Consider the following 15707-nt stretch of genomic DNA (forward strand, 5'->3'; position numbering starts at 1 on the left):
AGTGAGTAACACATTATAGAAATGTATTCTCTAAACTTGAATGTTGAATAGTGAAACGGTTAACTGCAGTATTACAAAAGCTAACGGTAAACATTTGTCATCACTTATGCTTGTCTAATGTTAATTCCAACATGTACTGATGTATTAAACAATAATAGTATTATTTGTAAATGTTGTGCATTAAATAAAATACTTCTACTTTTGTCTTTAGGAAAGCCATCATCTGTAATGTAAGACAGTGAGTGCTACAGGGAGACAGGACAGTGCCAAACCACATGTGACCATATGAACACCCAGATGTGTTTGAGAACTTGAGAATGAAATGCAATGTAGTACTCAAAGCTGCATATGGTCAGCCTGCTGCTTTTGATATTGATCACGTTAATAAATATGTTGGAAACAGTCTCTGTCTTTTGTTTATTTGCAGTACTGGTCAAATGTCTGGACACATTACTATTTTTTTGTTTTTAATACAGACAAAATCAGTAATATTGTCAAACGGTTTTCTGTTTTAATATTCGTTATATTTCTGTGATGCAAAGCTGGATTTTGATCAGCCTTTACTCCAGTCTTAAGTGTCACATGATCCTTCAGAGATCATTCTAATGTGCTGATTTGATATTTGGTTCGTGTCAGTGTTGGAAACAATTGTGCTGCTTAATATTTTTTTCTGGAACCTGTGATGCTTTATACAGGATTGATTAATTAAATCCAGACAGGAATTTTCAAAATTATAGAAATCTTTTCTAACAGTGTGTCTTTACGATCACTTTTTAAAATCAATAAAAAAAAATTATGAATAAATGTATTCATATTCTTAAAAAATAAAATAAAATAAATACTGACCCCAAACTTTTGAACAGTAGTGCATGTTGTTACAAAACATTTATATTACAAATAAATGCAGTTCTTTTATTCAAAGAATACAAAAATTATCTCAGTTTACAAACATTAAGCAGCACAACTTTTTCCATCACTGATAATAAATCAGTATATTATTATGATTTCTGAAGATCATGTGACACTGAAGACTGGAGTAACGATGCTGAAAATACAGCTGCAGATCACAGAAATAAATTACATTTTAAAGCATATTAAAATAGAAAACCATTATTTTAATTTGTAATATTTCAAAATATTACTGTTTTTGTCTATATTTTTGATCAATTAAATGCAGGCTTGATGAGCATTGGAGACTTATTTCAAAAAGATTAATAGTGGCCACACTTTTTACCTGTATGTGTGTTTACAGTAAATGTGCATAAAAACATACATACCCACATATAAACTCATGTGTGTGCATTTATTAATTTGCATGTAGGCTATACTTTATCTAAAAAAAAAAAACCTAATAAAGGTTTATGCAAAACACTGTAGTCAGCACTGAACTGCATTCATCTTGTTTATTTATGACCACATGATGGCTCAGATAGAGCATTCTCGCACTGTTCCACAGCAACAAACGTGACCACACTAAGCATACATTATAAAACGATTGAAATCAGTAATAATGGGATGTAGTGCTTAGTTTATTAGCATTCATTTAGCATTGTAATAAACATGCATGTTCAGTAAAGCTGCAGTGAAACGATATGTATTGTGAAAAGAGCTGTACAAATAAAAATGAATGCGTAGACATACAGACTGACCCAGCAATGCAAGTGAAATGTCCACCAAAAACCTCCCCTGACATCTTAGCACACACCATGATAAGATCGTAAGTAACACTGTTTGTCTTTCTTCAGTTTAACCGAACATAAGACTGATGTCATCCATCGTACAAACAAATGATCCCAACTTCTGATGAGTTAATTGTAAGCATCCAGACTGCGATACGCGTTTAACGCCATCTCTCGTGTACACGCACACAGCATCAATCAGAGCCGTCCGGAACACTACTTTTAATGTTCTCTGTCATATTTAAAGGGCAATTATTATTTTTTTTTTTTTAAATACCTAACTTGCGTTTTCGCTAGGCTTAAAAGGGATGCGCTTGCGCTAGTTATAGGTTTTTATATATCTGAGATTTTAAAATGGCGTTACCGGAAATGCTTCAGGACCAGACATGCGCAGTAGCGCTCCAACGCCTTTGTTATTGTTTACGTCCGTGAAATGGTCTATAGGGATAACCGCACCCTGGAGAGGATTGTGAAACAAAACCCATTCAAAAATGTGGGGGAGATTCACAAAGAGTGGACTGCAGCTGGAGTCAGTGCTTCAAGAACCACCACGCACAGACGTATGCAAGACATGGGTTTCAGCTGTCGCATTCCTTGTGTCAAGCCACTCTTGAACAAGAGACCGCGTCAGAAGCGTCTTGACTGGACTGCTGCTGAGTGGTCCAAAGTTATGTTCTCTGATGAAAGTAAATTTTGCATTTCCTTTGGAAATCAAGGTCCCAGAGTCTGGAGGAAGAGAGGAGAGGCACATAATCCACGTTGCTTGAGGTCCAGTGTGAAGTTTCCACAGTCATTGATGGTTTGGGGTGCCATGTCATCTGCTGGTGTTGGTCCATTGAGTTTTCTGAGGTCCAAGGTCAACGCAGCCGTCTACCAGGAAGTTTTAGAGCACTTCATGCTTCCTGCTGCTGACCAACTTCATGGAGATGCAGATTTCATTTTCCAACAGGACTTGGCACCTGCACACACTGCCAAAGCTACCAGTACCTGGTTTAAGGAGCATGGTCTCCCTGTTCTTGATTGGCCAGCAAACTCGCCTGACCTTAACCCCATAGAAAACCTATGGGGTATTATGAAGAGGAAGATGCAATACGCCAGACCCAACAATTCAGAAGAGCTGAAGGCCACTATCAGAGCAACATGGGCTCTCATAACACCTGAGCAGTGCCACAGACTGATCGACTCCATGCCACGCCGCATTGCTGCAGTAATCCAGGCCAAAGGAGCCCCAACTAAATATTGAGTGCTGTACATGCTCATACTTTTCATGTTCATACTTCTCAGTTGGCCAACATTTCTAAAAATATTTTTTTTGCATTGGTCTTAATTGATATTCTAATTTTCTGAGATGCTGAATTTGGGACTTTCATTAGTTGTCAGTTATAATCATCAAAATTAAAGGAAATAAACATTTGAAATATACCAGTATGTGTGTAATGAATGAATCTAATATACAAGTTTCACTTTTTGAATGGTATTACTGAAATAAATAAACTTTTTCATGATATTCTAATTTTATGACCAGCACCTGTACATTAACATTCAAAACAAAAAGATGTTTTAATGTTTTTGAAAGAATCTCTGCAGGCTGCATGTATTTGATCAAAAATACAGTAAAAAAACAGTAAAATTGTGAAATATTTTTACAATTTCAAATTTTCATATTTTCTATTTGAATATATTTTAAAATTTTATATATTTCAATTGTAATATATTTCTCTGATCAAATCTGCAAATTCAAATTTTCTGCTCAAAAATATTATTCAGGGTTACTAACACTATTATAGCTTTTACTAATATCTTGAATATTTTGTTATATTCATATTACACACACATATATACATATATATATATATATATATATATATATATATATATATATATATATATATATATATATATATATATTGTTTCAGTTTTAGTTATTTCAGTACATTAAGATAAACTAAAAGAAAACAAGAAATGTTGCTTTGGAAACTAGCTGAAATAAAACAAGATGTTTAAAAATATATATATATAAAAAAAATAGATAAATAATATAAAAATAGTTCATTTTATTTCAAGTTTTTTTATGGTTTTAGTTTTAGTGAACTATAATAACTCTGTAATTATCAATGTTAAAAACAGTTGTGCTGCTTAATAATTTTATCATGATGCATTTTTTTTCAGTTTTAAATAAATCGAAAATTTTAATTTTATTTGAAATGTATTTCTTATTAATTATAAATATCTTTACTGTTACTTTTGATGAATATAAAGCATCACTGCTGAACAAAAGTTGTTTTACTTACTGCCTTCAAACTTATTATGAAAACTAATTAAATTTATACATATCTAAAAATATATTTTAAATTTACTTCAAACTAATGATATATAAGTATATAGAACATATAAAAAGCTTAGAGTCTAGGAAAAGCGTCTTGATTCAATCAATCAATTCACAAAGCTTCATGGGAGTAGGTGGTCACTGCCGGCTATTAATAACCTTGGAGCTCAAGTTGTTTCTGTCTTAAAAGGTTTCAAAGGAATTGTTCAAACTCAATATTTCTATGAAGAAAATGAATGGGATTTTTCTTCTATATTGACTGAAGCATCCCTGATATTTAACCAGAAACTGTAGTAACTATGATCATCTCTCGGCTCGGAGCAGGATTGCTGCTGAACAGTTTTCTCCATTGCCTCCAAACCAATATATACTGAGTGGAACGTAGAGAAGAAATGACTTGCAGCCGTACCTGCTGACATGAGCATTACTCTGCTGTGAGCTTTATGTGCTGGAAGGATTGATGGCAGCCAGAAACATTACAACTCCATTTCATTTGAGCTGATAAAGGTTTGACAAGTTTTTTTTTTTATCTTAATACCTACAGGGTCTGTGGGATAAAAGTTACATCAAAGTGATTATATCCTTTGAGTTCTGCTTTGTTTGCATCAGGATATCAGATATTGCACTGCTATTGCTGTAATTTACACTGCCGCTGGACTTCTTCTTCAACTGAGTTTGCTGTCTGACAGGTTCTTTGCCCATTTTCTGATAAAGCTGGAAGGTTTTTGGTGTTCTTGTTTGGCCTCCTGCTATATTTCCTGAGTTTATTTGTGATTCTTTCACCAATAGTTGTTGTTCATCAAAGAGCAAGTAGTGAAGAATTGAAACCTGTGGATCTTTTGAATCTGAATACATTGATCCTCTGCAGTAAACTCAGCAGGGAAGAAAGCAGAGATTCAGGCTGAATGATTCATGAACCTGATGTCTCTTTGCAGCATCGCATGCAGGATATTCTCCTGCTGAGCAACACAGTCCTTCTCCAATATTGCAAACATTGCAAAAATGCAGCGATAAGATATGAGAGAGAGATGAGGACTTTGTGGTGTAACCTTGGCTTAAATCAGAGAGCCTTTAAAGAGCAGCACTGTCAAATACACAAAAACACCCCACAGATGCAGCCAGCAGCTCTTGATTGTAGTTTCAGTGCTTTGGATGTTTGTTAAAGGTTGTATTTCTTACCTCTATTTATTAAAATATTTAGCATTCTTTAATAAAAAAATATTGGATATTTTCATAAAAAAAAAGAAAAAGAAAAAGAAAAGCCTTGAAGCATTTCCATGAGCATTTCCAAGACCAATCCATTATTATTGATTGTTTTCTTTTCTTTTTTCCCCCCTGTTAAACTGTTTTTGACAAGAAATCGGCAACAAAAATATTTGTATGCATATTGTGTTTACACTTCCCAGCAAGCAAGGCTAAAATGAGGCTGAAATATAAAAATCTACATGATCTACATGATCCCAGAGCAGCTCCCTGACACTACTTGCTGAAAATTATTTGGAATATTAATGTACGATTTATTGAATGGGCTCTGTTATGTGAAAATTGTATTTATTAAAAGTAAATTATTAATTAATTAATAAAAAAAAAGTAAATAAAAAACATGATTTAATATTTATAATTCATATATATATATATATATATATATATATATATATATATATATATATATATATATATTTGTATACAGTGGGGGAAACAGTTATTTGATCCCCTGCTGATTTTGTACATTTGCCCACTGACAAAGAAATGATCAGTCTATAATTTTAATGGTAGGTTTATTTGAACAGTGAGAGACAGAATAACAACAATAAAATACAGAAAGACGCATTTAAAAAAAGTTATAAATTGATTTGCATTTTAATGAGTCAAATAAGTATTTCATCCCCTATCAATCAGCAAGATTTCTGGCTCCCAGGTGTCTTTTATACAGGTAAAGCGCTGAGATTAGGAGCACTCTCTTAAAGGGACTGCTCCTAATCTCAGTTTGTTACCTGTATAAAAGACAACCTGTTTCACAGAAGCAATCAATCAATCAGATTCCAAACTCTCCACCATGGCCAAGACCAAAGAGATGTCCAAGGATGTCAGGGACAAGATTGTAGACCTACACAAGGCTGGAATGGGCTACAAGACCATCGCCAAGCAGCTTGGTGAGAAGGTGACATCAGTTGGTGCGATTATTCGATAATTAAAGAAACACAAAATAACTGTCAATCTCCCTCGGACTGGGGCTCCATGCAAAATCTCACCTCATGGAGTTTCTATGATCATGAGAACGGTGTAATAACTTTAGAACTATTATTTTATGAAATAGAGTCATATGAATTCGATATTGATATGATTAATTGATATTAATCAAAACGTCCAACTTATCCCTTATTAACGATCGTCCCGCGAATCATTAAACGTATCCTCAGAATCCTGTTACTTCCATGGCCACGATAATACAGAATTGATTAGGTAATTTTGAGCATAGGTAACGCGATTTTTGGCAAATAATTTCAGACTTGAAAATCACATAGCACCAGACAAAAGATTTCTTTATAAATCAAAGTTTATTTGCTACTCTACAATACTACTAAGCTAAATAACACAAAACAGAATACGTACACACACAAACACACACATTGCAGGCAATGAACTTGAAGAAAGCTTAAAACTAGCACTCTTTTGCCAGTTGCTGAAAGGAAGTTTCCAGCATTGAACTTGTCTATCTTTACTCTTAAAATTACTTCAACCAGTTTCCAGCAGAATTATGGAGAATTGTTTGATTCCTTGCTTTAAATTGAGTTTGACAGCTGATCAGGTGTTTCCGCGAGGTCTCCGATGGGTCGGAGGGAACCTCCGACTGATTGGCTACTGATGTGTCATCGTCTGATGCGTTTCAAGGAATGCCCTTCGGTGGTTGGTTGGCTTCTTTGTGACGTGATGAAGCTTGAAGTTCTTCCTTGAGTTCCTTTCACGTAGCTTCAGACTTTCAAGGGTTTCTTCAGAAGTTTGACTAAGTACTGGTAGTTGTTCAATGCTCGGCCAGATGTTAAAGGCTGGGAGCGCTCTTGTCGCGACTCAATGAGACGAAGCCGAAGTTTTCAAGCAGTGCACAAGCAAGCAAGACAAGCCATAAACAAAGCTCTTGTGTCCATTTAAACGACCCGATTCGGGATCCACCCACGGGCGACTGACCCAATCGGATTCTTCCTGTGGGGCGGAGCCCCGCCCCGCACGGCTCAGTTTTCCATGCGTAAATTATTTCATACTCAAATCACCATGTGGAAAAACACCTCTAGAAGTTTGGTTAAGAGTTATATAAAGCGTTATCACATGCATACCGTTTATAATATCACCATGTCAGTTGTACCATTGATTTGCAATTATCATGCCCATGCATATGAAACTAAACTCAAGATATTCACCATTGATTTGTAATTCGGGATCCATCTTCAGAATCTCATCGTAAAAATGTCTTCCCGGTTGATAGCATCATTGAATTTATGCGTTAATGGTCAGGAGATCATGTCCAAATACTGAGGTCTTTGTCCTGTTTCTGATTGAATTATGGTTAAGTGATAAGAACCAACCGTGAAGTCCTGTTTTAAATACATTCCAGATTTTCTCCACAAATCTATCCTTGTTTTAGGGGTCTCGTGATATGTTAAGGAGAGCAAAGCAGGATGTTGAGCGCGGTGCTGGTCATTTATTAATTTTAAGACCACAGATAATGAAAAAGGGGTGTTTCTCAGAAATGTGCTGTCCTGTTAATAGGTGTGTGTGTGTGTTTCGACAAGGTTCTACAACGGTGAGGAATTAGCCCAGAACTACACGGGAGGATCTTGTCAATGATCTCAAGACAGCTGGGACCACAGTCACCAAGAAAACAATTGGTAACACACTACGCCATGAAGGACTGAAATCCTGCAGCGCCCGCAAGGTCCCCCTGCTCAAGAAAGCACATGTACAGGCCCGTCTGAAGTTTACCAATGATTCAGAGGAGAACTGGGTGAAAGTGTTGCAGTCAGATGAGACCAAAATCCAGCTCTTTGGCATCAACTCAACTCGCCGTGTTTGGAGGAGGAGGAATGCTTATGACCCCAAGAACACCATCCCCACCGTCAAACGTGGAGGTGGAAACATTATGCTTTGGGCATGTTTTTCTGTTAAGGGGACAGGACAACTGCACCACATCAAAGGGACGATGGATGGGGCCATGTACCGTCAGGGCCAGGGCAAAGAAAATGGGTAGTGGATGGGTATTCCAGCATGACAATGACCAAAAACACATGGCCAAGGCAACAAAGGAGTGGCTCAAGAAGAAGCACATTAAGGTCCTGGAGTGGCCTAGCCAGTCTCCAGACCTTAATCCCACAGAAAATCTGTGGAGGGAGCTGAAGGTTCGAGTTTCCAAACGTCAGCCTCAAAACCTTAATGACTTGGAGAGTATCTGCAAAGAGGAGTGCGACAAAATCCCTCCTGAGATGTGTGCAAACCTGGTGCCCAACTACAAGAAACGTCTGACCTGTGACTGCCAACCAGGGTTTTGCCACCCAGTATTAAGTCATGTTTTGCGAAAGGGTCAAATATTTATTTCAGTCATTAAAATGCAAATCAATTTATAACTTTTTTGAAATGCGTCTTTCTGGATTTTTGTTGATGTTGTTCTGTCTCTCACTGTTCAAATAAACCTACCATTTAAATTATAGACTGATCATTTCTTGGTCAGTGGGCAAACATACAAAATCAGCAGGGGATCAAATATTTTTTTCCCTCACTGTACATACATACATACATACATATATATATATACACATACACACTTTTCTTTGTAAAAAATAAGAAATTACTTAAATAGTATATAGTATTAATATACAACACACACACACACACACACACACACACACACACACACACAAAAACAAAAAAACTATAAACTAATAACAACTACTTATAAATGTTATTTTACATTTTTATTTATAAAATATAAAATATTAATTGTAATAATTTTTTTGGCCTTTGCAATTTTACACTTGATAATTATCTCAAATAAAACTGCTACATTTGGCCCAACACTGTTTGCCGTGATGCCTGTAGGCAATGACAACTCATAATGCTGTGTGAATTTGGCCAGCTGGGAGACTCGCATTTTATGTTCCTGCCAAAATTGCTGCTCAAACAACTGAGTGCGAGGTGCTATTGCACACACTTTTAACCAATATTTACAGAAAAATAGGTGTTACTTTTGCTTTAGTACTAAGAACCCTCTGATATCTCAGTAATATAATATCACCCTACCCTACATGACATCTCAAACCCGAACCTAACACGGATGGTTGCTCTCTCATCTTATTATTGTCTGAGGTAACAGTGAAAGCTGAGGTGTCTTACTGGATATGGAGGTGTAGAGGGCAAAGGTCTGCAGGCTGGTGAGCTCTTTGCCCCGGGTCTCCTCCACGCTCGAGCAGAAGATGTGCTCCCAGGCGTACAGCTTCAAGAGTTTGATTCCCCGCAGCAATTCATTGGTCTTCTTCAGCCGCTCGCTGGAATACTCCTGAGCACAGACACATACATCATACATTAGCAACAATGCTAGAGGCTCCTAAAATCTCCTGGTTCTTATTTGAGCTCAATATTTGACAGGTTTATTGTTTGGACAAGCTCTGGCTTTCCTGTACAAATGTCATCTGTATTTGAACAAAATCTATATGTGCACAGTTACTTAAGACACCAAACAAGGAGCTCACCAATGTGCTTTTCTGTGCATCTGATAACTTGGTCGCCACAAAGTACTGCACCGGAGCCAGGAGGGTGATGACCGTGGCCCCTATCAAGGCACTTATTCCCAGGAGGTAGTAAAGGAGGATGATTCCCACTACGATCTGAAACCAAGAGAAAAAATTTTATCTTTTCATATTCAGTAGCACTTTTGTTACACTCAGTGATATAGATAAAGTTTATGGCAAACTGCCCAGTATTTTTATGATGAGGGAAGCTTAGTGCAGGGTTTGCATAATTTTTGATGCCAAGGATCCCAAAGTATCATGATCCCACTTCATAAAATAAAAAAGAAGCTGTATTTTCACAGACAATATTTTTTTTTGTATTATTAATTACTTGTCTTTTATATTAGCATTGCACTAAAGCAAATTATTAAAATACTACCTGGAAGTTATTTTCTTTATTTTACATTGACATTGCATCTTATTTATTCACAATATATTCCATATCTCACCTAAATATATTTACTTACAATAGAGTTATATATCCCATTAAAAAAGTAATGCATTAAAAAAATATTTAATTTTATTATCACAGCATTATATATTTAGATATATATATAGGTTAAAACTTTGTCATTATGATACAGATTATGATATACTTTATGATATTATGACATTATCATTCTGTAAATGCTGAGTTAAACATTTCATTAATAAAGTTTAATATATTTAATTACATATAATTAAGTTATAAATAAATAAATAAATAAATAGACTAATAATAATTAAATATTGAAATAATTAGAATGACTAATTATTATTAATCATTTTAATAATTAAACAAAATTGATCATATATTAACATTCTGTAAATGTGTTAAATCGGCGAGTTAAACACATTTTATTAAATGGTTGGTTGAGGCGTGTGAGGCATGTTTTAATGGATGCATGTGCTTTGTTTGACTACTTTTGGACTGTTGAACAAAAACACCTGCCCATGCCATTATAAAGCTTGAAAGAGCCAGGACACTTTTTAATACAACTCTGACTGGATTAGTCTGAAAGAAGAAACTCATATACACCTAGGATACATTGAGGGTCACTAAAACATGGACTAATTTTCATTTTTAGGTGAACTAACCCTTTAATGTTAAACATATTTTTAAGTAACGTGAAAACTGAACAATATATTTGAATATGAATAATTATACTGGAATATTTTTATGGAGAAGTTGAGCATGTGATTCATTATTAAATATGCAGTGAGTGAAAATAAAAATGTTGTTCACTGAAAATAAAGAAGGAGCCTTAGGGAACTAATCAAGATTTGCACAAAGGCATCCATGAGTAACCCCAAGAGTGGAGTACGTGCCATACAAAACGTATAGGGACTTCAACTTCCTAGTCTGTCTTGAGACTTCCTGTTTGTGAGATTCAAATATATGTGTGTGAATGAATATATGTATATACAATCGGTTTCACAACAACAGCTCTCTAGGACTCTCATTATTTCAAAAGTAATTTAATGACTTAATTATTGGGCTTGTTGAATTTTTCACATTGCCGTCATTGAATGCATTTTTATTTAAATGAACCACTTATGTCCTCGTCATTCAAGAACCTCACTGACGAAGAACCAGATTTCCACAAGTGACACTCCATTTTACACAAGATGAGGATTTCAAGGACAAAAATACTGTTATACACAGACTAAAAATAGATCTTGCAGAGGTATCTGACATTTCACACTGTCTAACCTCAGGAGAAACAAGTTCAATAGCAGGAGGAGCGTGAAGAATACTTACACTGAGAGGCTTTGCAACGTTTTTACATTTTTCTTTGTTCAGCTCAAGATCCGTCTGTTGCATTCATGTCATGCCATTCAAAGGTACGTTGAAACTTCGACTGATTTACTGGTAATTTATTTTACACATGTACGATTACATCCAGTAATCCAAAGTGTTGGAGAAAATCTTTTTAAATAATTGAATTATTGCATATTTAAGTGATATTTGATAGCAATGATATTTGTATTGACATGCTGTGTTTGCATGTCCTGTGAATATTAATAAAGATAAATTTAGCAAATTTTTGGATAAATTTACGTTATGACATCAACACACATTTAAAAATCCAGTAATTACACAAAAGGTCTATTTATTTTATTTTCTTCTTCAAAACTGAATGAAACTGATTAATCACACTAAAAGACTGACAGACAGCCCTAATATTAATTTACATGTATAAATGACAAGATCATTATAAAACAAAGCAAACGCAACACAAAGCAAGGAATACAATCAAATAAAACAAGATGACACATAGCAAGACAAAACAAAAAGAAATTCAAAAACAAAACAAACAAAAAAACTAAAAGCAAAGCACAAAAAGCAAAACAAAACAAATCCACAAAAACAATACAAGGCAAAGCAGAAAAACCCCAATAAACAAATAAATCAACAAAACAAAAAACTAAAAAGCAAAACAAAATAAAACTGAACAAAGAAAAATGCAAAACAACACAAAGCGGAGCAAAAAAACAAGACAAAAAATTTAAATTAAAAAAGTTAAAGTTAAATGAAAAATGAAACAAAGCAAAACACAATGCAAGGCAAAGCAAACCAAAGCAATAAACAAAATAAAGGGAAAAGCGGGAACAAACTAGAACCTAAAGTGTCTACATGTCACCTAATACTGTATAGTCTATAATCCAAACTTTATTACATATATTAACCAATTTTGCTACAGTGTTGGGTTGTCACTGGATTCCCAGTGTAAAGTTTGAGATCTGTAGAATCTCTCATCTAATTTAAAAAAGGACACCAACTATATAGGAAAACAGATTAAAAAGTATAAAGGTCATTGGACACCGAGTCTGAAATTTTCGCATGCGTTTTGTTTTTCGTATTCGTAATCCTAAAAACTCGTCACGCACAAAAACCTTGCAAAATGAGTCTGATGTGTATTAATAAATCCATTGGGAAAGAATTTACAAAACAGTAGACTACTAAATGGAGTTTTTCAAGCATTGAGGATGATTTTGTTGTCTTCTCGCTTCTTAAAAAAAAATACAAAGAAAGGAAAAATTGGGTCCATCCAATCCTAAAATATAGAGTGGACGGAGAGTTCCCCTTCCTTAAGGAGCAGCGGGATTATCACGGGCGATTCAAAGTTTACTTCAGGATGTCAGTGGCTCAGTTTGATACTTTGCTAGTGATACTAGAGCCACATATTAAAAAGAAGACCACTAATTTCTGTGAACACAGTGTGCAAGGATCTTTACATTGCTTTGTGCTGCGAGACGAAGTGGATGAACTTGACAATCGCCATTCTGGATTTTGGCGTTCACTTGTACGGTGGCTCTGAACTGTCAAAACACCTCTCAAAATGCTTGATACGGATGCTAAAAACGAACCCGATCCGAGTTTTTTTATGATGGATGAAAATTTCGGAGGCAGTGTGTAAACGTGATTGACAATGTAAGGTCGTATATATTTTTCAACGTGCGAAAATTACGGACTCAGCATGCAATGACCTTTAGTCTCTAAAATAAACTTGTTAGAATCAGAATTCAATTTCAATTCAGAATTATTTTGATTCTTGCTGGGACTTCAAAGCAACATCTCTTGCTATGTGGGTCAAGTACAGATAACATCCCAGATAAAACCCATATGAGGGAATATCTATTTAAAAACAGCTTCTCTGAGGCAAATAAGGCAATGCGACTGAAACATTTGACTCAAAGCCCATTCACAAACTCGCACCAATATTCCCCAATGCATTGAACTCTACAGAGAAAGGAACCTCGCATGAGGCTTTACCTGAACTGGCATTGCAAACAGGTTGGGACACAGGAAGAAGAACCACATCAGCTGATTGGTGTCTATAGCGACAAGGTTGCAGATCTGGCCCACTGTCATTCCCCCCATGGACATGTTGGAGGTGCAGAGATGCATTATTTTATTGAAGATCTTTGTCTGGAAGTGAAACCGGATATCATATTATTTGCAGTGTTGGGGTAACATATTACAAGTAACAGGAGTTACATAAATCAGATGACTTTTCTAAAGTAACTAGTAAAGTAATGCATTTAAATTTACAACAAAATAATCTTTATTTTTATTTTTATTTTTTTCACTGACACCTCTTCTGTTCCCATGTTGAGAGAAATTGGCCGTGAGGTACAGAGGCACTTTCTATAGCCCGAGGCTTATTAATTTCACTATTGGTGTGAAACAGCTTTTACAGTTGCCATAAATATAATTTTTTAGTTTTTTGTTATTAAAAAACAAATTAACAAGCCCAGCCCGGGTGATAAAAAGTAATGCTAAAGTAATGTAATACATTACTTTCCATAAAGTAACACAATTAGTTACTTTTTTTAGGGAGTAACACAATATTGTAATGCATTGCTTTTAAAAGTAACTTTCTCCAACACTGATCATTTGAAGGGACCCAGGCAATCAAAGGTTATGGAGTCATTGAAGTCTCAGCTGTGCTGACCTGAATGGCTCCTCTCAGGTTGATTCCAGTCTCGATGGCAACGTAGTAGGAGGCCTGGAGGAAAGTCCTCTGGAGGAGCAGAGTGAAGAACAGCAGCACAGCGAGGACGTAAGCGTTAGCAAGAAACTCCTGGGAGGAGATGAAGTAGATTCCAAGATGCTTCACCTGAAACACACCAAACCATTTAACATTAGCCATGACTTCCTCTTTAAAACAGTGAGATGTTACGGCCACATTACTATGTTTTATAAGCTAAACCAGTTTTGAATGCAACAATTTTCCTCTAAAGAGAAAGCACAGGACACTAATTATAATTCTAAAATGCAACAATATAATGTAATTAAAGATTAAAGCAGTAACAAATGAGTCAATTAAACCAATGAAGAAGAATCACCACTGACAGAACAATAAGTCTCCTCACTGCATTTTAAACTTATGAAATAAGTAATAATAAAAATTAAAGGAATTTTAATTGCCACTATACAAATGTTCAAAAGTAAGCTATATAAACTATACTTTATAGTTCAAAAGTTTGCCATTGGCAAGTTAATACAATTTCTGAAGTGAAATATGGATCTTAGAGAATTGCTACTTATCAACAACTTATCGCAGCTATGTTTACTCCATCAGAAGCAGTCATTTAAAATGCCATAATATTAAATGTATCATTACACTCAGTTACTACTTTCAGAAGACATGTGTGCCCTCAAAGTTTTAAAAAGTTTGGAAATCACCCAATGACTCGATCTATCTACAACAATTATAAAAATACCCAAAATGTTACAAATAAACAAACAAATAAATAAATTGTTGGAAAGAAACTGTACACATATATAATAAATTATGAAATTATTAATTAATAAATAAATAAAATAAAAACATTGGACAACTTATCTCTAAAGTAAGAGCTATGGCTGATGCCTCTCTCTAAATAAATAAATAAAATAACATGAATGATGGCCTTAATTTTTCAGTGTAGTTGCTAGATAAATAATTATTTAGGCATATGAAACATTTTATTTTCTATGCGGATTGTTCATTCATCTTATACATCTTATACGTCTTGCCATCACAAACTCCATGTGGTGAAGTGGATTACATCATACTAAGACATCCGAGATACAGACATCATGCTGTTAAACTTTTTAATAATTAATGACAGGAGCATGACAATAAAACGCTTTGTAACACAAGATGAAAATGTTACATGAAAAGACGCAGCCATGGCCAGAAGTGAATCCCCCACTGCAACTAATTTTACCTTCAAAATACCTAAAAGAAAAGAAGTACTAGTTCATGACAACTACGGTGCTCGGTAGGGGCTGTCTTCGGTTCACTTAGTTTTGTTGTGGCCGCGACATATTAACTTGTGGGAACGTGATATTATGTCGTGGCAACGATATCCTTATGTCATGGCCTCGAGATGCTATGTTGAGGGAACGACATATTTTTCTCGTGGCCACGAGTTTAATGTGTAAACAAACCT

At 35.1% G+C, this 15707-nt stretch overlaps 1 protein-coding gene across 1 annotated transcript in view; it reads right to left on the reverse strand.

The window, feature by feature from the left end:
* Positions 1-15707, reverse strand: part of LOC306866662 (ATP-binding cassette sub-family C member 8-like) — a 94572-nt gene that overhangs the window by 60917 nt on the left and 17948 nt on the right. The window contains exons 8-11 of the mRNA XM_079411941.1: positions 14222-14386; positions 13540-13695; positions 9744-9878; positions 9388-9550 (exon numbers count right to left, since the gene is read on the reverse strand). Of these exons, the coding sequence (XP_079268067.1) occupies positions 9388-9550; positions 9744-9878; positions 13540-13695; positions 14222-14386 (619 nt within the window). The remainder of the gene's footprint in view (positions 1-9387; positions 9551-9743; positions 9879-13539; positions 13696-14221; positions 14387-15707) is intronic.

Source organism: Barbus barbus (assembly GCF_936440315.1).
Source record: "Barbus barbus genome assembly, chromosome: 48".
Taxonomy (NCBI): domain Eukaryota; kingdom Metazoa; phylum Chordata; class Actinopteri; order Cypriniformes; family Cyprinidae; genus Barbus; species Barbus barbus.